General features: G+C 45.7%; 1 protein-coding gene across 1 annotated transcript; it reads right to left on the bottom strand.

Moving 5' to 3' along the window:
* Positions 1-1384: 1384 nt before the first annotated feature.
* LOC119394216 (nose resistant to fluoxetine protein 6) lies at positions 1385-21659 on the bottom strand. Its single transcript, XM_037661506.2, has 8 exons — positions 21564-21659; positions 21318-21495; positions 18697-18779; positions 17189-17311; positions 12930-13050; positions 5073-5262; positions 3831-3973; positions 1385-2531 (listed from the first exon to the last, which is right to left on the bottom strand). Exons 2-8 carry the CDS (start codon positions 21489-21491, stop codon positions 2211-2213), a joined length of 1155 nt encoding a protein of 384 aa, XP_037517434.2. The 5' UTR covers positions 21492-21495; positions 21564-21659; the 3' UTR covers positions 1385-2210.
* Positions 21660-23569: the final 1910 nt, after the last annotated feature.

Here is a 23569-nt window from a genome sequence, read left to right on the forward strand (position 1 = left end):
TTGTTGAAATAAATCCCACTGCGCGTTAATCGCTCCAGCGGCGACCATGGACAATCTCGCGCATAACAGCAGCCGACTCAATCAAAGCTCACATTTTCGCTTCCTCAAATAGGCGTTTTCAGTTGAATTAACTGTTTTAAAATAATACTAACAAAAATGAATGTGAGGATTTGCGCTAATGTCTATGTTCGCGCACGATTCACTTGATTGAAAATATTGCTACCTTACAAGACAACTGCGATGTCTTAACGTTGTAGCTAAAACAATGATTCCGTAATGTTTTAGGAACGTGCAATTCTGAATTTCACGTGCACACAGAAGTGAATTTGTTATCGACAAATATATGTTTACATACGTTAGGTGCAATGCACTATATGAAGAATGTACTTGAAGGAGTCAACCTCACACACGATGTGCGACCTACCCGAAGCCTAATGTATTATGGAACCGATGACTTGAATATACAATTTCATGTCAAGCCATGCCATGTCTTGAATGGGTACTGACACCAATTGAAAAAGTTTTCGTATTGTTTCTCTATATAAAAACACTGGTGTCGATAACTTTAAAAAGAGTATCGTGGGGCCTCGGAACGCATTGAATACATCTTTATAGCCGTTACCTTAGTAAACCACTTTGGGTTTCGATATGGAGATGATAGTTTCGCTGTAACGTGTGAATACAGTCTGACGCAGGTCTATATCTCCTACATGTGCAGAATGGTCTTGTGCTTGCAAACTTTGCTAACTGTGTTGACCCGCCTATTGCGGCGTGTATTGCGGTGGGGCTGGCTTGCAGATGTTGGGCGATGAAAACTTTGAAATCACATTAAAATATTTTACACATGTTTCCTGGCTTGGTCAAGCAAACTAAAGATGTGCCTGTTGCGATGCCTCAGAATCGTTTCAGTACTCATTTAAGCGTCAAATTGTCGTGCCAGGTCACTGGAAAAAAATATCTGGATATATGGATCGGTTACGGACTCGGCATTCGCTTGCCACTAGGCAACGAACCTCATTTAACCTCAGGACCATTACTGCAGAATTCACAAGGTAAACGACCGCCCCTATAATGCCCTTTGCCTGTATGCAGGCTATCATACACTACTTGGCAGTACTTCATTTAATGAAATTTAGTAAATCAGTGTGTATACCCCATGCGGTGGTCCCCTTATACAAGCGAGTAACCCCCCCCCCCCCCCCTCGCCCCTCGTGCTCTCTTCATAATACACTACTACACTGTCCTGTAACGGGGCGGCAGTTACTTAAAAATGATTCCTTAAACTGTTTTACCCAGGACAAGAGAGGAACAGCATTGATTGGTGCCTTTTTTTGTTCTAAGTAAAGCAGTGAAAGAAAATAGCAAGGGCAAAAACTGCTCTATAATCTTTCTTTACATCTTGTTCTATGCGACGTTGCATAATTTGCCCACAATGTTCAAAAACCTTGTCAAGTTAACGTTTTTTGTATGCCAAGTTGTGATCGCACTGATTCGTGACGCCTGAAATGTCGCTGAGCTTTGTTCTGGCAAGTACAAAAAAAGAAGGACGGAAAACAAGTTCCAAGTGCTTCCTCAACACCTTGATATCATTCCCTGTGGACTAAAATAAATGGAAGCGCACTGCTAAGAAGAAAGTGATGCTCATGGTATATAGAGCATCGGCTGTCAAATAGTTGTTTCGAGGCTGTGTACGCATTACCATTTTATTTTCTCCTGGCATGGACACCCCCTGTTTCGTTAGACCTATGAAGTCGTTGCAAGTTGATCTTATGGAACTGAGAAGGGCCTAATATAAGGGTGCTCACATTGTTTCCATTCCCGGTGAGATATTTATGGTGAACTCACATTGTTTCCATTCCAAGTGAGATATGTATGGTGAACGATGCCTCGGGCACGAATACCTAGTTAAAGCACTTCAGTGTTCCGAAAATTACCGAATACGCCCTGTCAATTATACATTTATGTATCGCGTCACTTTAAGCTGAAGAAAAAAAAAAACAATACGTCACGCAAATGCAGTGTTCAGGCTGAGTCCACAGAGCCAGCACGGTGGCGTACGTTGCAGAGACACCCTGCCATTGTTCGTGTCCTCGTAGTACGCGTTCCAAATATATCCGCACGCGCTCGATGGCGAAGTACAAAATGTTGCTCCACATGTCCGAGTGCAAATCATCAGGAAAGAGAATGCGCGCACAAGCAACACTTTCACGTCAAAGACGGCAGCTGGCCGTATCCACAGGTGGTTTCACACCGTTCTGTTGTAATCCGAGCTGCTGCTCGTCGGGCGTCGTCTCAGCGTTGCTGTTGCTGCAGTTGTTGTTGCTCTCCGCTAGCTGGTTGGCGATCTGCTGCTTTTCCGTGACGAACTCAATCTTCGTTGGCGGCTTGTCTTCCACGTCCTTTTTGGTACTTCGTCCTCGCAGTCCTTCGAAAACGAGCTTGTCCAGTTTGCCTATGGGCGCCTCGCAGGATATGAACAGGAAGTAGCTCAGGATGTAGCTCCAGGCGAGGGTCGAAAAACAGAATGAGGCCTGCGGGAAATAATGGGATGAGGCGCATATGAGACTTCATGATTCACTTTATTTTGACTACTTATACTCCGAATAACACCTATTAAACTATTGTTCGCGATGCTTCATCAACTTGCTATCTAGTTGTTTAGACCATCGTGCAATAAATTTGGTTCTCGGTTTAATTTTATGCCACCACAAGTTCACTTCCTCCATCAAGAAGATACTGTTCAGGCGGTGCTTTTGAATAACTACGTACCAATATAAGAAAATAATTTCCTAGTATACGTATGTTTTGTTCCTGCATCTGTAGTATATGCAGAGAGCCAGGTCGAGCCACCGCGCGCTACACTTTGTGCTGTATTTGGCGGCTGCACACAGCAATGACACACGCGTTTCCAGTCGATAAAATATGCAGTCATATTAGTCTTGCTGAAAGGCCTACTTTTGTTATCTTATACGAAGTGTTTTTCCTTAGACAATAGAGGTTTTTTATAAAAAATCCCATGACAGTCAGGCTCCTGCCGTCTTCGCAAACGAACTCTACGTCGAGGCGGAAATACTTTTCCGCAGACTCGTTAATTGACTTTTGTGTTGTTGACTTGAGGGCCTTGTTTGTATGGGAAAGTTGTAGGGTGGCGCAATTTATGGCATACGCACTTTTTTTTTTATAAAAGACAAAACTTGCACGCAATTTGAGATATTCATCATCAAATTTTAAGGCCGATACCAAGACAGACCGCACCCGGCGCGCAAAAAACGCTGCCACTGGGTTACATTAGACCGGAAGTACCCGTGACAAGTATGTGACGAAATTTGAATGGAGGCGCTGCGAGCGTGGTGCCGCCATTTACATAACAACCCCTACTGCGCTGCTGCTGACATTTCTCTCATCCGCCCCAGCACCGCCACCGCGTTTGCCCTCAGCGCTCCTATACTGCGCTACTGCTCACGCTAACACTGCAAAGACGAAGTAGACGTGAAGCTCGCGCATTCTCAAGCTTTTTTAAAAATTTTCACTTACGCGAACGCCGGCAAGACGAAATATACGCACAGCTCGCGCGCTCACGTGATATTTTCTGTACCACACAACGCGACGTTGACATATAGGGATGTATGTCTTTTACTTTAAAAAGGAGGTAGCCAAGTCGTATTCACGGACCAATCTAGGCGCTCTTGTGCCAGTTGAATATTGCAAAAAGCAATCAAACTGAGAGTGGCTGGTGCTTTAGCCTCCGCCATAGTAACGTTGTACATGCTTTCATCAAAAAGATGACACATTCCTCAAGACGTATTTCCGACGTTGCCAGTCGTACGCACCGCTACAAAGTGAGACAGCATCATCCTCTCTCGAGATATGTGCAGCGCCAACTGAATGAATGGCATGTGTACGAGGTAGACGCCAAATGCCAGTCTGGCCAGTGGTGCGAAGGCGCCCCATGACAGGAACTTGCCCAGGAAACCTGCGGAGAAGTGCACGCGGTGCGCGACCAGTAAGTATTACTGTCAATAGACGCATAATTTTAAATTCCCTTACATCAGTCAGGTGCCTGCATTTGAACATAACCATTCAAGTTGTGCAAAAATCGTGGTCGAAGGACTGAAGTACCGTGTACGTATACATAAGCCAAATAGGCATGACGTTCAAAGTGAAAATCTCTGGCGCTGTTGCCAATTAATGACTTCCATGCAACCAATGATCCTCCTCTCTCTTTCTCCACTGTGGCACTGCACGCCAGTACTTCAGAATCAGAATCCACTTTATTTACACCACACAGGTTGGGGGGCCCCCAGGCAAGAAAGCTGTCACAGACAGCTTGACGGAACCCGAGGGCCTACAGAGACAAACAGGCAGTGGATTTCACACACTTCTAACAATCGTGAATAAATACAGGCAAAATGGAAAACAACAAAAATATTAGCTTACACTTGAGAGCAGCTGCTTTATATATAATGGAGACCAAATGCCTTCGTCCAAAGTATTATCGCCAGCTTTGTGTCGCGTAATAAGCTATCGCAATGAGGTGGAAGAAATCCGCGTGTTTGCGCAGCTACCATGGCTTAGTTGAAAGTCGGTACTACTTTCTGCAAATTGGCAGTGAGATGAATGCCACGAACTGCAAGCAGTAGCTATGTGCTTAGATTTGAACGGTTGAACGGTCAAATATACTTATTCGTTCCACTGTATTCATCACCAGCCTGACTTAGCGCACTGCAGGGCAAAGGCCTGTCCCATGTTTCACCAATCAACCCGGTCCTTTGCTTTCTGCGGCCACGTTATCCCCGCAAACTTTTTAATTTCATCTGCCCACCTAACTTTCTGCCTCCCCCTCGCGCGCTTGCCTTATATTGGAAGTCTGTTACTCTTAATGACCAGCGGTTATCTTGATTACGCGCTACATGCCCCGCCCATTTCTTCTTGATATCGACTAAGATGTCCTTAACACCCGTTTGTCCCCTGAACCACTCTGCATGCTCTCTTCTTGTCCCTAAAAATTACACCTTCCATTGTATTAACTCTCACTATAATCAATACTGACCCTGAACGTGAAAAGAGCTCACCTCCTCGACCTGAGGCGCAAGCCAGCGTTAGCCAAACCATGAAAATGGACCACAAGAGTCTGTCGAAGAAAGTGGCAGACAGCTTCCCAAACTCCGTCGTTGGGTACTTTGTGGTGTACCAGCCAAGCTTCATGAAGATACAGCAGAGGCCGCAGGCGATCGCAATGCACCAACTGGCCAGCTGTGTGATCTGCAAAAAGAAAAGAAAAAAATGGGGAGGAGCGAAGCATGTAGGGAATGGGTGTTTCAGCTCCACTAACGTGAAGTCTGTGGAGGGGCGAAGCATGCACTGTGTGCCGGCGTTTCCCACAGTAAAATCACTGCTAATGGACAATGAGAAACAGTAGAAAGATTAGCCACAGAGACCCGCAGTCCGCTTTTAGTTAACGTGCACGCTGCGAATCTTTATTGTTCAACTACGGACAAGAGAAATCTCCCAGTGGCACTACATTGCAGGCCAAGATCCAGTGCCTATATATACGGGGTGGCCGGTGAACGGTTGTGCAGCGCGAGCAGTCGGTTTTTTCAAGAAACTTGCAAGCAGACGCTGCCTGCGTCGGCGTTGTCTATCGCGGGCGAGGGCGCGTTCTCGTTCCTCGCGAGCTGATAATTCAGCGTTCATCGCAGAAATAGCGTTTCCATAGTCAACACGCGCCGTTCGCTCTCTCTCGCCACACGGCGAGCGCTGAGGCGGTGGCGCCCTCTCTTGTGCTCAAGCAAATGGACAGGACACGACGATGCGCGCAAGCAAATGGGTCACAACGATGCACGCGGCAACCGCAGACGACGATGCACCGCTGACAAGCCGAGACCCTATAAGGTGCTTCGCCTTTAAAAGAATGCCGTGTAACAGGAGTACAGGAGGCGGTACAAACATTCTCACAGTTATGAAGGAGGGTAAGGTGCCTTCAGTCCAGCTGGCACCTTCCCCTTCTTCTTCTCGTGGCCAGAAAAGCTTTCACATCCAAGAAGCCACAAAACTCAAAAAGCTTTCTCAAGTCCGGCTCGTGGAGCGATTACATGGAGCCACAAGTGGGCACTGCATAGAGTGCACTTTTGTGAGCAAATATACCACCACATTGATCATTACTGTAGAATACCGGTATCCGGACAGGCTAGCTCTGTCGGCTTTGTCGGAACATGTCCCACTGCGGCGTCTCGCTGCCATCACCCGTGTCAGTTGACATGTTCTCGGCTTCGGTGTGGTGTCGGCAGAGTGTCATCGCATCTTAATTCATCATCTCAACATCTTCCCAAGTAGTGGCGTGCTTTATTAAGATCTAATGGCACCGGCGCTGCTCGGTATGCTACCACAAAAATGTCTTGCGTGTGACGAAGGGCAAGAGCATGTTTTTTTTATTGTCTCACTTCACTAATATTGGATATGTGTTCCTTTTAGAGTACATTTTAAGAAAAAGAAAAACACATTTTGTACGTCTGGGTGTGAATGGCTATTCTAGAAACGTACGTGACGCATGCGATTTCCAGAAAGAATGAATAACCAGTTCAATCTTCTTTTTTTCAGCTCACGAATATCGAGAGATAAATTATACTGGCCACTGTAGCAAATGTGACCTATTTATGTTAACATTTGAACAAATCATTATGTTATGCATGGCGTAATGTGTACGCATTGAAGTTAAGCTATTTGTCGTCATGCATCTCTTGACTACTTCTACATGTGAAAACCAGGGATGGCTTCCATAAATGCTCTTCAGCTAGATTTGTTTGTGAAAGAAAACCTAGCCAGTTATGATGCTGCACATATCATTGAGAAGCCTGTCGGCGAATGGCCGAAAGCGCTTATGAAGGAAAAGCTCGGTTAATTCAGCCCAAGTTCTGGTGAAAAGTTCTTGAACACGAGGTGTCGCTGGAGCCAACGTTTCGCAAGTGGTCTTGTCTTCTTCAAGGCAAGACCGTCTTGCAAGGCACCCTGTGTTCAAGAATTTTTCATATGTTCAAGCTTCCATCGTTCCTGAATTTCTGCCTCATTTGACAGTCCAAGTGATGTTTCTTTAGTGGTTCTCCTGTTGACATCATTGCCAGAACTGCTGAATGACGTGAGTCTTGGAGGTATTGCAGGTGGCAACCCAATTTTAAGCAGCTCTGCAATTTCCTCTAAGAAAATGACGGAGAATAGAAGGAAACACGCCGTGGGCGACATTCTTAGATGGGATACAGGGAGCACAATTTAAAAAAAATTCTGGGGTTTTACTTGTCACTACCACGACACAATCTTGAAGCAGGCCGTAGCGGGGGCTATGGATAGATTTAGAGCAAAAAATTCGGCAGATCCCACTCATTCTGGGAGCCGATGTCATGCCAAGCAGTAGGCGATTAATGGCCTATACCGATTTTTTTTTTTTGTTGCTTTGAGCCAGGCGTTGCGAGTTTGACCGACTTCTTTGTGCGTTGTGAGTAGTTATGGATATATCGGGGGCCGGCCTTAGCGAGGAATTTTTCCGGAGGAAGTAGGGGGGGGGGGGGAGGAGGGGACGGGGAGCACTTGCTGAAGGCTTTGACTATTTGAGGAAAGTACTTATTTGAGTAAGCAACCTGAGGGAGGGAGGGGTCCTACGTCCTCGCCCCTGGCAATGGGATCGATCGTGGGCTTACCAGGCACGTCGGCTACACTGACGCCCAAAGGGTATCCTATGGTCCGACGTGACGTCGGTACTCACCATAGAGCACATATGTCAGTTTTATCGAAATGAACTGAACGCTATGGTGCGATGATGTGCGCATCATAAGAAGTGGTTTTTGCTGTGTTCCTCTGGGTTCAGCAATGATTGACCATAGCTTGGCGAATCATAGGAGTTAATGTGTAATGTTTATTACATTGTTATAAACGCCGAGAGCGAACACTGCAACCACAGTTGACGTTGCCGCGATATGACGCCATTATATGGCCTTTTTCGTAAGCAGTTTCAAGCACTGGCGTAGCTCTGTGGATGAATACTTGACTGCTACGCAGACTGCCTGGGTTCAATTGCGTCTGTAACCATGATCTTGAATCCTTCCGTTCCACTGATTTCTCCCTCACCGACAACGCTGCCCACGCCAGCCCCGCATATTCTGCGACACAAGTTCCGTAACGCAATCGCGTAAAGATCTTTAAAAGTCTGTTATCGCCGTTCCTGGGTTGATACAAACTGTGAATCACCTGTGGCTCATACTTGCATACCAGGGGCCGTAGTATACTGGTATGTGCCACACGGGACTGAAGGAAAGGGTTTCATGACGTACGGGACAGGTATATGAAGCTATTCGTGTAATGACCTGTTCATCGTGTTCGTCATACACTAATGCCCTCCCATGCAAATTTCGGTAAGTGTCAAGTTAAGGAGACGACCACGAGAGTGCCCACACGTAGGCGGCTAGACAGATAGATAGATACGGAGACAGAAACGGTCAAAGTGCCTTTGGTTTGCTTAGAAATCCTTCGCATTTAATAACGTTTTTTTGAACGTCACCCAAATGTAAGCACACGGGTGTTATTGCATTTCCTCCCCATCAAAATTCGGCCACCGTGGCCGAGACTCGAACCCGCGTCCTCGAGCTTAGCAGCGCAAGATCGTAAACGCCAAGCTACTGTGACGGGCAGGAGAAGAAATCAAAAAGCTGTTCGTTCGTGCTTACTTGTCATTGGCCAGCTGCTTTCCCTAATAACATTTCCAGCATCAATATTGTCTGAAATTTGTTCTTACGAATTGGTGAGTACGAAGCCAGGTGAAGTGGTTAGAGCCATTTGTTTCCTACTACTTCGTTTAGCTTTTATACGAGTTGAAGCACTATCAGCGAGAAAAATTACCAATCAGTAATGCTGATCGGCATAGAAAAAATGTATTTCATTTTGTTAAATGTTGCTTCTTTATTTACATCACCTAGCAACGCATATATCTAAGCTCTACAGGTAACACTTATCTAGGGCCGAATTCGCAATACTTCTCGTTCTTACAATATTGACCGGCTCACATTGGCTGGCTGAATTCGCTTGTAATATACCCTGCACTGTGATAGGCTGAATCTTCTCCTTATCAGTTTTCTGGTGGAACAACGTTTTGCGATTATGAACCTTAAGGCTTTGCAATATCGTTGCAAGTAGCTTAAGTGTAAACATTGTTTGTTCATCACGATATGTCGACTTGAAGAACACAGGGTGTAATGGCTTCTTCGACTTCATGCATTTCATTCATAAGAAAGATAGGAATAATAACTGTTGAGGTTTTACGTCCGAAAACCACGATGTGATGATGAGAGATACCGTAGTGCACTCTAAGAAAAAAAAAGAGGGTCAAAAGAGGCTCGCAGCGCCCTGACCACCTTCAGTTATCCATTTGACCCCTTTTGGAAGGCAGAAGCAGAAAATGAGAGTATTTCTGCAAAAGTCACTTGAGTCTCGTGAAGCGCGTTTCGATTGGCTTCCGTATTGAAGACGCCGCCGTACACGTTATACGTGTCACGCGGCTGGCGTTCGGCGCCGTTCGTATACGCTGTGTGCCCTGGCGCCGCGGCTCGCCGTCGGCGACAGTGCCTCCACTGAGTCTCCCAGGTCTCTTGTAGTGCGTTGCGTGTCTTGTACTTTTGTTAGTTTTGTGTTCGAGAAAGCGTGCACATTTTCGGTAACGGTAGCGCCATATTGTACGCGGAGGCTCCGTACTCGAAGTGAAGCGTGGGGGGCGCCATATTCATGGAGCTGCGTACACGGACAATGTATGTGCGCCTGTAAATGGTGAGTGTACTGCTAAAGCTGCACTAATTATGCAGCTTTAGCTGGGCGTCTGCAGCAGCTCCGCGGAAGTAGGCTGCCAGCCATTTCCAATGGCAGCCTGCGTCTGCGGGGCTGTTTTGGTTGCCCAACTAAAACTGTCTATTAACGAGTTGAGACCTTTATGCGCGTTGTTGTACAAACTCCCGTAATATGAGCTATGCAATCACTTATCAATGGCGATCTTTTGCTGATCGCGAATTTTGTCTGCACTGCTGAAGGTATACGATGTCGTTTTGAGATGCGCTTTCATGAAGTCTTAATAATGCATCGATATTGCATGCGCAGCGTGCGTCCGCGTGGAAACGTGAAAAGTGTGTGTGCAGAACACTTACACGCACACAACATAATCGTCTTTGCTGATTTAAAGAGGGTAGTTTGAGGCGTATATATAGTACGATGCTTCCAGCACGTACGCGGCACACAGTTAAATTGGAGTCGCCGCACCGGGAAGGTGAAAAGCACTAGACTACAATATCGACGGCGTGCGTTGTTGGGGCCGCCGCCGTGGACTCTTTTCCCCTTGTTTCTGTTAGCTGTTTTCGTGGTTTGACTGCACCTACGATGACGTTCCGCGTTACAACAGAATCGGCTGAGTGACTGTGGGAGTTAAGTGCGGTAATTTTAGCATATTACCTGTCCGATCTCAACGTACACGGCGCCCGTCATTCGGGCGCTCACACTCGCATGTGTTTATCTGAGTCTTTAAGGATGGGTTACGTTTGTAAAACACGCGGTCAATAACCGCTCACGGCGTGCCCCTGACTGCTAGAAGGTGCCCTTGGGTGTCGGAATATGCCGGCGCAAAGCCAGGCTAATTCAGGGAGCAAATTCTGAAGACATTTCTCAGAAAAGAAGGGCTTTCATTCGTGCATAGCCTGTGCCTATTGCAAAACAAGGTCCCCGCCTTCTTTTACGTGAAAATTTGTTTTCATTGAGAAATTATTTAAAGCGAGACACTCGTGCCGTATGTGTGTAGAGTTACGGTGTGTTGCACCAAGGGTGGTTTTAAATCCGAAAAACTTGGAGGACGCTTGAGCTTCGCCTTAAAGAGTAGAACGTGATAGATAATCGGGCCCCGTGCGCATCGCCTTCTCAAGTGCTAGCCTAACTTCGGTTCTCGGTGCATCCGTGCCGCATACAAACGAACGACTGCACGCGTAACATTGGCCCTCTCAAACTTTCCTAGAGTGCCTACTGCAAGTACAGTTGTTAATTAAGTGCCCACTACGCCATAATCCTTCCTTTTGCGAATCAGTGAAGGGCCCACTACGCTTCCGTAAGGCAACACGGCTTTGTAATGGGTGGGCCTTTTGAAACACCGACTCCTTGCGCAATTAAGATGTTTTGACGGCTGGCCTGATTCTACGCTTGTCCCACGCAATATTACATGCTTTAAGGAGACTCCTTCCACTACATGACATTCATATGTAGTGTTTTTTTTTTTTTCCGAAGCAGTTTTAAGCAATAGCGGGGCTCTGCGGTAGAACACCTGCTTGCCACGCAGACGGCCTGTGTTCGATTGTCATTGTAACCGAAGTTTTTTAAAGTCTATTTTATTTGCATCTGTCTCGATTTTTCGGTCACGGACAAGATGATGATTTTTCGATGACAATCAACGACGCCGATGCCGACGCTGGAATGAACGCTATCGCGATAATAAACAGTGTGTGTGTGTGTGTGTGTGTGTGTTGGTTATTCCCAGAATCCCGGATCGCTTCTCCCGCCTCTTCACTCCGGTTGACTGCCACACTCGGGGAAACGAAGGTGTCGCTATGGTCTGGCGACTCGCCACTCGTGATGGGAAAGTCATAAGAGCCGTTCGCCCTGTCAACGAGGCACTCGCTCCTGCACTTCCTTTGGTTGGCCAAAATCGGGGAGTGGCATCCACGCAAAAGAGCCCAAACCAATATCGTTTGTTGTTTAAAAAAGGCTCACATGATCTTGTGCTGCAAGTTTGCTACCAACTGACACGTTACAAAAGCTACTATTTGCAAGTTGTGTTTTGCTCTCTAACGGCGAATACATTGTTCCGTTCCATGTTTGTTTGCATTTGTTATTTTGCTGTGAGATTTTGTTATGTCTTTGTATATATCTTATTGTGCAGCGTTTTTCAAACTCTTTGCACGAATCCGTTTTCTCATCACAATATTACCTCCTGTTTTTCAGGTACCATTTTTTCTGGCTGCAGATGCGACAACATAGCAAGTCACAAGTCTGATGCCTTCAGCCACCACTACTTTTTGTTTTATCGATAATCATAAGGAATATATATGGAAACATGATACCGATTTCTGCTGTGTATTTTGTAGCATATGACACTATGCACACCAGTCACACATTTTAGTTGGCTATAATACTCACACAATCATGTAAATGAGGTCTGCCTCAAATGCTTAATTGGAAATCACAGACCATCTTTTCGCCCTTTTTATATTACTTTGCTAGAAAAGCTGTGTTATTTTGATTAGTTTTATTAAAATAATGCTAAAAATGAACTATTATTCCTTTTTTGTTTGTAGTCAGTGGGCACGACGGCAAGTTTATTGGACTTGCTTAAATGATTACTTCACCATTTCTAACAGTAGACGCGCAACACTAGAGCATGAGTCGATTGAGTAACTTTTAAAACAGTTCTAGAGTAGCTTGACGCTTTGATGAGCGTCATTTGACCTACTTCTGAGTGTTACCGGCAAGAGTCGTCTGACTCACTCACTCACTCAGAAGTGGTAATGTGATCGTTTCGATAAGAGTCCTTTCACTCTTCCTAATATAGTCAAGGTATTCTCCTAGAGCGTACCGTAGGCGCGAACTGTAGTTAGACACACTCTAAGGAAAAAAAAAATTGTATGTGTGACACTTTTCGGAGATTTCTGACTTGCCACGTATACGGCTCTCTTTGGAGAGATACGTGAACCCTCTTGGTGGCTTAGAGTACAGGTGCCGCGATGCGGCCGTTTGGCTACTGCATTTACTTTACGCCGGGACGAAATGTGCGCGTGAGGTGCGATTCGGCCACAGCTCCCTGGCTTACTCGCTTTCATTCGGAAACCAAGCTATCCTGAAGTCCCGTTACTCTCAGCACTCACCTTTGATATTTTACGCTTCCGGAAGCCGTCCAGGAGGAGGAAAGCGATAGGCCCAGCGAAGTAGCAGGCCGCGTGGTAGTGGGGGTAGAAGTAGTAGTAGTACATGGTATCGAAGAAGTTCCTGCAGTGGGAATATAGCACCATACACCAACTCGGTCAGGTCATAGTCCTGCAATGGTGGCAGTTTGAATACCATGCAGTGAATAGCTCTATGGAAGTGTCTTGTTTTTACCAATTTTCAGTGGGGTCTACTTCTAACAACAAACCTAAAAAGTCATAGTTTCGCCGCAAGGGCGAAGCAATGAATGCTATAGCAAGAAAATTACACCATTTCCCGCTAAAGGGGAGCATGAGGCGATGCGAAGCCGGAGCACTTGCACGATCGCGTTCCGTTGGCGTTCTTTGGGCATGCTACCGACCTGGCGTCGTGGAAACCGAAGAGGAACGCTACGCGCGTCTTGTCTTCCCTCTAGCCTGGCCGTTAATTCTCACAGAGCGAGCGGGGAACGCAGTCGGCAGGCATGCGAGAAGGGGGCAGCGTAGGAGAGGAGAGAGAGGGGGAGGGGACGGGCATGCGCTGGTGCTCATCGCGGCGTTGCGCAGGAGAGAATTTCGGTATGTCTAGCCCGCGTTTCAGAGGAAGAGTGGACAGGGGAAGGTGAGAGGGAAAGTGGAGAGGGGGAGGGGAGGAAAAGCGGAGAGGGAAAGTGGAGAGGGAAAGTGGAGAGGGGAGGGGAGAGGGAAAGTGGAGAGGGGAGAGGGGATGTGGAGATATACATAAGGGGAGAGGGGATGTGGAGATATACATACTTACACATATACGGTGCATGACGGCGGCGACGGCGACGGCAAAAATCAGCCGAGACTGTCCATATAATTGCTATCGCAATAACATGCACACTCATTTTGGCATCGATCCACATAACAATTCGGTTCGATTCCGTCCGTGGCGGTCGCGATTCGATGGAGGCGGAATACTAGAAGCCCGTGCTGTGCGATGTCAGCACAGGTTAAAGAACACCAGATGGACAAAATTTCCGAAGCCCTCCACTCCGGCGTGCCCCATAACATATTGTGGTTTTGGCACGTAATACCTCAGATATTATGATTATTATTTTAACGCGAGCTCGTTTCGCAGAAATACCGCCGTCGGTGTCGGCGTCGCTACGTCGCTTGTGAGCGAAAAATCGTCCGTGACTGAAAAATCGAGAAAGATGCAAATAAAATAAACAATAAAAATCTCCGGTCTCATTGAGGATCGTACCCGGGCCGTTTGCGTGGCAAGCAGGTGTCGTACCACAAAGCCACAATGTTACTTTCAACTGTTTCGGGAAAAAACACTACATAAATGCCATGTAGTGGAAGGAGTCTCCTTGACGCATTTGGTTCGACAGGTGTCACGACGAAAATGAGCCCATTCGGCGATTTGTAGGCGCATTGGCGAGGCCATCAAATTACGTTTTTTTGCGCTACGCCATGCTTCGAAAAAAGCCGGGATAGTGCAGCCATCGCCGCTGAAAACATACACGAACTTTCAAACAGCTCCAAAAATGGACAACTATGCCCATCTAGCGGAAAACATATCAAGCCAACGCCTCCTTTCTGGAGGAGGCGTTGATCAAGCAAGGAGGAGGAGAAATAAACTTTATTGAGAATAAATGGGAGGGGGAATGGGGGAGCCAGGCTGGACGGGGGGCTAGATTGGGAGCCGGGGGCCGCAAGCAAACAGCAAACATTAGATAATGTGCTGCCATCTGTGAGGCACTGTGAGAAATATGTCTCGACTCTAGCACAGGGAAGTGCTTCAATCGAAAACCTGTACCATTACTATAGGTACATAGCGCGCGCGTGCGTATGTGTCTGTGGGCGTGTGCGTGTGTGTGTAACAACACACATTAATAAGTATGCACTTAGTGGTTGAAGTGCGGACTAGGGGCCGGATTTCGCTATCGCGTTCAACTCTTAAAGGCGAAGCTTAAGGGTTCCCCAATTATTATTATTATTATTATTATTATTATTATTATTATTATTATTATTATTATTATTATTATTATTATTACATAACAATTCGTGTTTGCATTGAGAGACCATGTGGCCGCAACGTTTGCGTCAGCATTGAAGTTGTGACTGAGGTTACGCGTTGGCATACGAAGTGCACGATTCATGTGAATGAACTTCCAGTTAGTGTTGAGGGCGCCCAACACGCCATGGTTGCTCACTAGCAATGGTATCACGCTTGTGAATACGATGTCATAGTTTTAATTTCTGTTCACAGCAGCTGAATTTCAATAAGGGCGGAACGTAAAAATTCTAGTGTACTGTGCTTTAGTTACGCGTTAAAGAACCTTACGTGAAACCTCAGATCACACCTCCGTACATACACGGCATCCTTCATAATAACGTTGTGCAAGTCTCGGGAAGTTCAACTCCATAATTTAATTATTAAATTTGATGCACGCTCGTGACCTCCGCAATGCTTTACCATTACGTATTCGTTTACCTTACTCGGTAAAGTTAAATACAAATGTATTTTAACAGAAAGACTGTACAATGGTTACAATTATTTGCAATCGAAGCCACATGAAAAACCTATTTATGTTTTCTGAAACCCGTCATCTTGTACGGATTGTGGGCGCATTACAAATGCTAGTCGTTACTTTTTTTTGGACATGTACAACATACCCGGGCGCGCTCACTTTCGATATCGCCATTAAAGTTCGGTGATGATTATCTCAAATTAAGCACAATTCTTGTGATTCAAAAATTGGGTGTGACAAAAATTGTAACGGCCTACGACATTTGCATATAAAAAAGCTGCCCAGAAGTTGATAGTTAGAGCGTTAATGAACAATTTTTAATCAGTCATTTTAATGTAACCTTAGCGGCGGCAAAGTATTTCCATCTCAACTTAAAGTTCGTGTGCGAAGGCGGGAGATGCCTGATTGTCAGTATTTTTATACAAAAATCTGGGGCCGAATTCACAAAACTTCTTTTTCGTAAGTGCATGCCCTGACTGGTCAGCCGGCTTAGCTAATGATATGTCCCGCATCGTGATTGGCTGAAATATTCTCTTACAAAAAATTCTAGCGTAAGACGTTTTTGTGAATACGGGCCCTGTACTGTCAAAAAAAAAAAAACCCTGTGTAATAGCGCTGCCACCAGAGTTTCAGTGCCATGCGGCATTTGGTCGTTGCACATACCGGCCGCCATCTTGTTCTTATCTTAAAGAAAGGAAAGTACAAGAACGTTTATCAGAGGGTCGACGCGCATACTTTCGGTCAGCGCACATACAACAGTTCTCAGTGACATAAGCGAGGATCACTGGATCCTTCCCCGTGGAACCACGCGGTTCTAGGGGATGAAAAGTTAATTTATAGCTGAATGCGTCCCATGCACAGAATTTTGTTTAGCGCATTACCGATTACCCCCGGGCTTCGTTGTGCACTTTAGTATTTCACACTCCCTTCACGTCCTGCGAACGCCATCTGCTGGGTACAATAGATTATGAAATCAATGGAGCTAGAGTATAAAATTAGGATCAGGAAAACATCATTCCTATAGCCTTAGCTTCGTGGCTCTTATAGTCCTATATTGTTGGGGCGGTAATACCGTTTCGGCATAAAATATTCGAGACTAATCAGCCTCTTCTTCTTTTGTTTTGCTTACTAACTCGTTCTCACATTAGAACAGCGCTCCACCTGAATGCGAAGGAAAAGCGGAATAGGTCGGTCGATCCTTCTCGGCCTTATAACTCCAACATTCTCTTTGGAATTTCCATATGACGTCAGCTGCACAAAGGATGTTTCTTATGACAACATGCGAGCAGCTTTAAAAACGTTTGTACTGTAATATGACCATGTGAAATTGATGACGAAGTCCGGCTTCTCCAATTTGAAGGGAACCAATCGAACGTGTGGTATTCTGAAACTACAGGCTGCACACCCATAACAGTTATATAAGAATAATTATATCATTAGAAATGGGGGCTCATAACAACTGGAAGCGCTACTTGACGGTAAGGCAAAGTGAATGCTACTTTTTGAGATGATGACGAAGCAGGTTGTGCTGACTAGGTCTCTCAGCCAGCCTCGTACAAACAGCGGAACATTACCCAACGCTTCTTCAAATATGCCATTCCTTTTTTTTTGTTTCATGGCGGAATAGTGAAAACACGTAGCCCTTGCGCTGTAGAAATTAACGCGCGTGTGTTTAAAGTAGCGAGAAAAATTTTCAGAAGTAATAGCAACCTGGAGACTTACGTAACCGATTCGTCGACGACCACGATGAATGGAGGTGTGTCATTCCCGGCTACATGCCACGTCGAAACGGCGCATCCCGCGATCGACAATATGGAGAAGATGGCGATTGTGCAGCGTGGTTTGCTGAAAAAAAATTGATCACACATACGGTGTCTGCACACAATATATATATATATATATATATCATATGTCGAACTCATTCTGCTGCTGTTCTACTTGATAGTGATCAATTTTATATCGTGTATTTATGGTTTTTATCACTTCATTATGGGGGAATCTCGTCAGTTTGCGCCAATAACATGTCTCCCACAGGTAATTTCTTCACCCGCTTATCGTCGTTAGATTATACTTTTTACCACGAGTATATTCGGTCATTCGCCGCTTGTGCTTTGAAATATATTGTGCTCGGCGTCGGATTACTATATTACAGGCGCCACGCATATTGCCGCTAACGCTGAAAATTTACATATGCACGGGCTCACTCGGACAAGCAGCGTGAAGAGCGTAAAGCCTTTTGAGCTGAACGGAATTGACTATATCGTTCTATAGTGGTACCCGGAAATAAAGGTGGAAAATAGAATAGGCTCATCCGGGAAAACTGTGAAATGTTAGACCACGGTATAGGATACATGGCATACAATGAAGACTTTGGAGAAAGATAACGACGTACAGTGCGCAATGAAATTAGGGCTAGAATATATACAGCACAGCAGCAGAAATATAGGCATATCGCTGGAAGTTCACCGAGTCTGCGAACATTTCGAGTGTACAAAACAATATCATGGAGTCCGGAAAAAGGTCCAAGACGCAAACATGAAGCGCAAGTCAAATCTATGCATGCGTAAAGAATTAGTTCGATGCAGTGCACTTCTGTATATAATTGATGCTTGAGCCTAGCTGGAAAACTTTGATCTCCGATATCGGCGTTACTGTTTTCATGCGACAGTGCGCACGCCATTGCCATTTCTTGTGGTACATTCAAACTTGCGGCAGACCTTATGTGGCGCCTGCTCTGACTAGTATCTTGTAAGTACATCATTCTTCAAGTTATACGTCCGCCGATGGTCCTGAGCAGCTATCCAATAGAAGCGGAGAAGGGCAGCTGCGGTACACTCGAACTGTTGTGCCATCAAAAATAGAATGCAAACGGTCGTCTCAACCGCTTCCTCGGCAGACAAATCACACCAGAAACAATGCGGATGATAGAACACTTTGAAACAGAATGAATTGCACATCTCTGGCATCAAGCACAAGCGCCACACATCAGAACGAAGTCTTAGCAAGCGCGTGGAAACTCAAGTCGGCAGCCAACAAAGCTGTCAAAGGAAGTGAAAGAGTGCAGGCAAACACAATGCATGTGCACATAACGTAGTCACGTGGCCACCGAAGGCAAACTGTCAAACCTAAAACTAAGTGCAACACTTTGTATCCTCATCGTTTGGTGCATTATTGTCATGTCGCTTCTTTCGAGCACTGCCAATAAGAATTTGTGAATACCACGTACTCACCTTTTAAATAATAGAAGGATGATCAAGCTGACAAGGAAGAATTGGAAGTCGAGAGACAGGTACCAAAAGTGAGGTATAATCGGCTGAAAAGAAATCGATATATAGGTGTGTTAGGTAGACCGCGAAATCAAGCCCTCATGTGGCTATTTTGTCGCACAACTTTCAATAGCCTGCAAAGAATTGTATATTGTCGTACGCAAAAGTGAACAAATAACATCACTCTTGCTTCGAGAACATGTTCTTTTGCGTGGACCCTCGTGTTGATAGAAGCAATAATCAGCGTTATTATTGCTTCCAACGAGAGGCTCTTGGCCGTAGCTCAGGTGCACATGGTTTCTGGCGCTCTCAAGCACATCGAAGGCATTAACATTTGGACGTTAGCTCAAACTGCGAGATGTTATGCGCAAGAACAGAAGTGAAAGTGTGTCTCCAAAACTACTGGCCGTTTCCGACGGCATTCCTGCTTCCCCCACTAAATATAAACTGATAGACCCAACACAACCACAAGAAAAGAGAATGCGAGGTGCAACATTTCAAGTGGAAGTACAGCAAAATAAGGTCTTAGTGAGCATATCTGTCGCCCAACACTTCAGGTTCGAAAGAACATGGGCCGAATTCGCAAAATTTCTCTTTCGCAAGTCAGTTTTCCCATTGGTCAGTCGGTTTCGATAATATGTCCCACATCGTTATTGGCTGAAATATTCTCCTACGAAATTTTTAGCATAGGACGTTTCTGTTAATACGAGCCCTGGGGTCGAATTCACGAAACTTCTAGACCCGTATCCACAGAAAGAATTTACGCTATCACTGTTCGTTAAAGAAAATTTCAGCCATGGGCACTCCTGACACCGAACATATAATTAGAGACGACAGCTGTCCAACGACGAGGAGCATTTATGACATTCACGAAGTTTCGCGAATTCGAACCCTTTTCCTTAAGTGTTCTTTGCCATTGCCCAGCCAGTTTCGCTAATGATCTCTGTAGCATCGGCACTGGCAGAAATACTCTTATGAACATTTTTGACGTGAGACGTCTTTGTGAACACGGGCCTTGCTTCTTGTCTGTAGATTTTGGCGATTAGCGGCAAGTACCTTTTTCGACTGCTCTGGCTCTTGTTATTTTGTGCTACACGTTGCTACAAAATTTACGCCTTAATACACATATTTCGTATAATAACCGAGAGGTATAGATGAACAACTCGTTCCCCGATGCGCCGCACCGAAACAAGTGCGAGACCACTTAAAGTAGCGGTGCATTATTACCGCGACGGTGGTCGTAAATAAATGTGAAAACCACTCGGGATGATGAAAAAAAAAATTCTTACGAACTAATTTCGTACAGATTCTACAGTAAAAATCATTCATAACCAATAGTCAATTGTATATCCATGCTTTGAATTTTGTATCCATAGTAAGTGTGCCAAAACCGTAGCAGCCACTTTGACCTCTCAGCTGTTGCATTCGAACGCTTCGCTGTGCAGCTTGCAGCATGAGACGGCTCCCTTGGTGTCCAAAGCTGGGTAATTGCAACGCAGGTCGGATAACGTAGTACGCCTTGTAGAAGGAAATTCGAACGAACGTGCACAAACGCACAAACAGAAACAAACTCATGAATGATACCATTTCTTTAAAGAAAATAAAAGCGTCACCCCTTTCAAAAACAAGCAAGCAAGTAACCATGCGTGTTTTAAACATCAAGAGTGGCAATACCAAATAAGATCCTGGACAGCTTCGCGTGTTCAGCAGCGCCATATGATTTTCGTCGTGCGATGAAGTAATATTTATAGCAAGCGCAATGCCCCGATTGTCTCAAGCGCTCTGAACTAAGCTCTCCAGCAGAGTGCAGCATCTACACATAACAAAATGATTGAAAAGAAATATGCTATAACCGGAAGTCCATTTAGACGATTCCGTCCTCCAAGTATAAACCGTCTAGATCATCCCTTAGTGCTGCAAATTGCCGCCGTGGTGGCTTAGTGGTTATGATGTTATGTTTACTGCTATACTGAACTCTAGGTAGCGGGTTCGATTCCGGCGGCAGTAGCCACATTTCAATTGGGGTGAAATGCAATAACGCTAATTCATACTTCATGCGCACGTTGACAAACTCAAGGGAGTGAATCTCCTTCTGGAGTCTTTTACAAAGGCGAGAGACAGATAGAAAGACGCAAAACAAACACAGTGCTGCTTTATCTCAAGCACTTTGTTCCCGTTGTACCGTGAAGTTCACTATTCAAAAATTCAGGGGCAGAATTCTCAAAACTTCGCACTCGTAAGTGCATTTTCCCATTGGTCAGCCGGCTTCGCTAATCATGTCCCGCACCGTAATTGGCTGAAATACTTTCTTACGAACATTTTTAGCGTAAGACGTTTTTGTGCATACGGGCCTAGGTTTTTGAAGAGCTAAAATGAGCCAACAAACGTGCCTAGAAGAACGGCGTCTACGCAGAGTAATACGTACTTAGACATTGTACCATTACTATACGTGTGTAGTTACCTTTATGCATTTGCACTGCCATTTATAAAATAGAAATTACACTGCCGAAGTGCAGCAGATTTGAAAAAAAAAAAAACTTCTCCAAGGAGAGTCGAAATTCCATATGGCGTACTAAGATGCTCACCAATCTTCCGCTGCCATCGTACTCGTGGTTGTAGTTGTCCACTTGCAGAAGAAGCGTCTTCCAGTGGTGCTTCACCTCGTCGTAGAACTTGTCGAAGTAAGCCTTGGCATCGGGTCCCGACGTCAGCGCCGGAAGCATGTACATGAACATGATGACGAAGAATGGGGGCACCATCGTCCTGAAGATCGCGTTTGTACGGAGTATTAGGGACCCGCAGGTAACACTTGTGGCCAGGTAATCTCTCACCTTATGTACCTTCGCACAACGGCAACGATGAATAAAACTGGTCCGGTTCGCTTCTGTTTCGCTACAACGTACGCCAATAGAAATCCACTGTAACAAAGAAATAAGAAGAGACGTCACTGATTCTGATTTGTTTTACGTGCACAATCTTGCACCCTCTACCCTGTAAGAAAGAGTTAATAACAAAAATAAGCCTGGAGCGCTGATAAGGCTGGAGTTCAGGCTAAGGTGGAAGCTGGAAGAGATAAAATGTGGGAGCTCTACTTAAAATGCGGATGTGGGGGCTTTTTCCCGCCACCTCCATGCCCGTTTTCGCACTTGCCCTCTCCTCATCTTCTGTTTTGGTTGAGAGAGAATATGGGAAGCATACACATACACGCGCTAAGGTAGGCAGTTGCTACTTCGGGAAAGAGAAGACCACTTGTCGAAACGTCGGCTCCAGCGACAGCTCGTGTTAAAGAATTTTTCATCCCGAGAACGGTCAGTATTTTCTTCTGAACAAAATTTGCACGACTCTAGAATTAAATTCGTGCAACGCGCCTAATTAAACCTGTTTTTATTGTGTTATTTGGTTATAATCTACGTAAAAAAAACATGGCTGAAGTAAGACCGAAAGTCGAGCTAGTTGGTACATATTCATCTTGAGAAGCTCTTTAGCGCAAAAAAAGACAGGGACACAGAGGGAGGGAACAACACCAGCGCTATAGACCGAAAGTCGAGCTAGTTGGTACATATTCATCTTGAGAAGCTTTTTAGCGCAAAAAAAGACAGGGACACACAGCGCTGGTGTTGTTCCCTCCCTCTGTGTCCCTGTCTTTTTTTGTGCGCTAAAAAGCTTCTCAAGATGAACATGGCTGATTCCTCCGTCATAGGAATCTGTACAGGAAAGTGAAACGTGTCTTCACAGAAGTAGTGCTTCTTGTGTAGTGATATATGAGAGCTTGTACAATGTCTATTGGTGTTAGGCAGCTATAGTACCGTTTGACGTGGATGCACCCATGTTGACGCCTGGTGGCATATCTCCATCGCGACGACTAACGCCCATGATCATGATTTAACCGTAGTGGTAGCTGAAGTTTTTAAAATATACCTGGACACAGCGTATCGTGAATTCCGCGCAAAGATGACATCAACAAGCACATAATAAACACTGGTACTCGATATGCACTTCTTCAAAGCGTCGTTAATTGAGGAGATACATGGCACGGTGTGCGCTCCCGAGTAATGGGGTATCCTACGCCTGTGCTCATGGATACACTCCCGCACTGCGCTTCAGCAAAACGGGAGGCATAGCTTCGTAACTTGAGCCGCGAATGCGCGCAGGCGTTCCACGTTCCGCTGGCCTCTGTCTCGCTCCACCGAGGAACGCCATTCGCGCGTCGACATCGTTGCCTTTCTGTAGCGCTTACTACAGCAGTTTTAGTAGTGGGTGCTATCGCACTCAAAGCAGTCAGCGGTAAAACACCATTGGGGCATGTCGAACTACTCCGACACTACTCCAACACTCTGCACTACTCCAACAACGTGCGATCACACGCTAACACGAAGCGAAAGGCAAAGCACGTAACTGCGTCTTGGGCGACTCTCCGATGCTAGCGCGGCCAGCGTGCTTCGCTGGCATCGAGACGCTTTAGCCATGGCCTTGGAGAGTGCGCGCCGGCGCGCATACTCCGAGGCCATTAGGCAATCTCCGAGGCCGATAGAGAAAGATTTGTCGCCGAACCTTTTTCTATCGGCGCTATAGTAAGTGTCATGCCGCATTACTTCACTTCCCCGCGCACAGACGGCAGCACCACCACTCCCCGCTTAGCCCCGCCAACAGAGAGCACCGTGCGAGAGAGAATGTGTGAGAGATATAAGGCGCGTTTGTGATGTGTCGTGCCTCTGCCTCGGTAGCTTTGTCAGTAGAGCACCGGCGCTTATCGTCGCGGCCAAGAAGTCGTAGGTTCGATTCATGGCGGAGGAACTTTTTCGTATAGTTTTTTCTTTCTCATCCGTCAGCGTCCATT

Source organism: Rhipicephalus sanguineus, chromosome 1 (genome assembly GCF_013339695.2).
Source record: "Rhipicephalus sanguineus isolate Rsan-2018 chromosome 1, BIME_Rsan_1.4, whole genome shotgun sequence".
Lineage (NCBI taxonomy): Eukaryota > Metazoa > Arthropoda > Arachnida > Ixodida > Ixodidae > Rhipicephalus > Rhipicephalus sanguineus.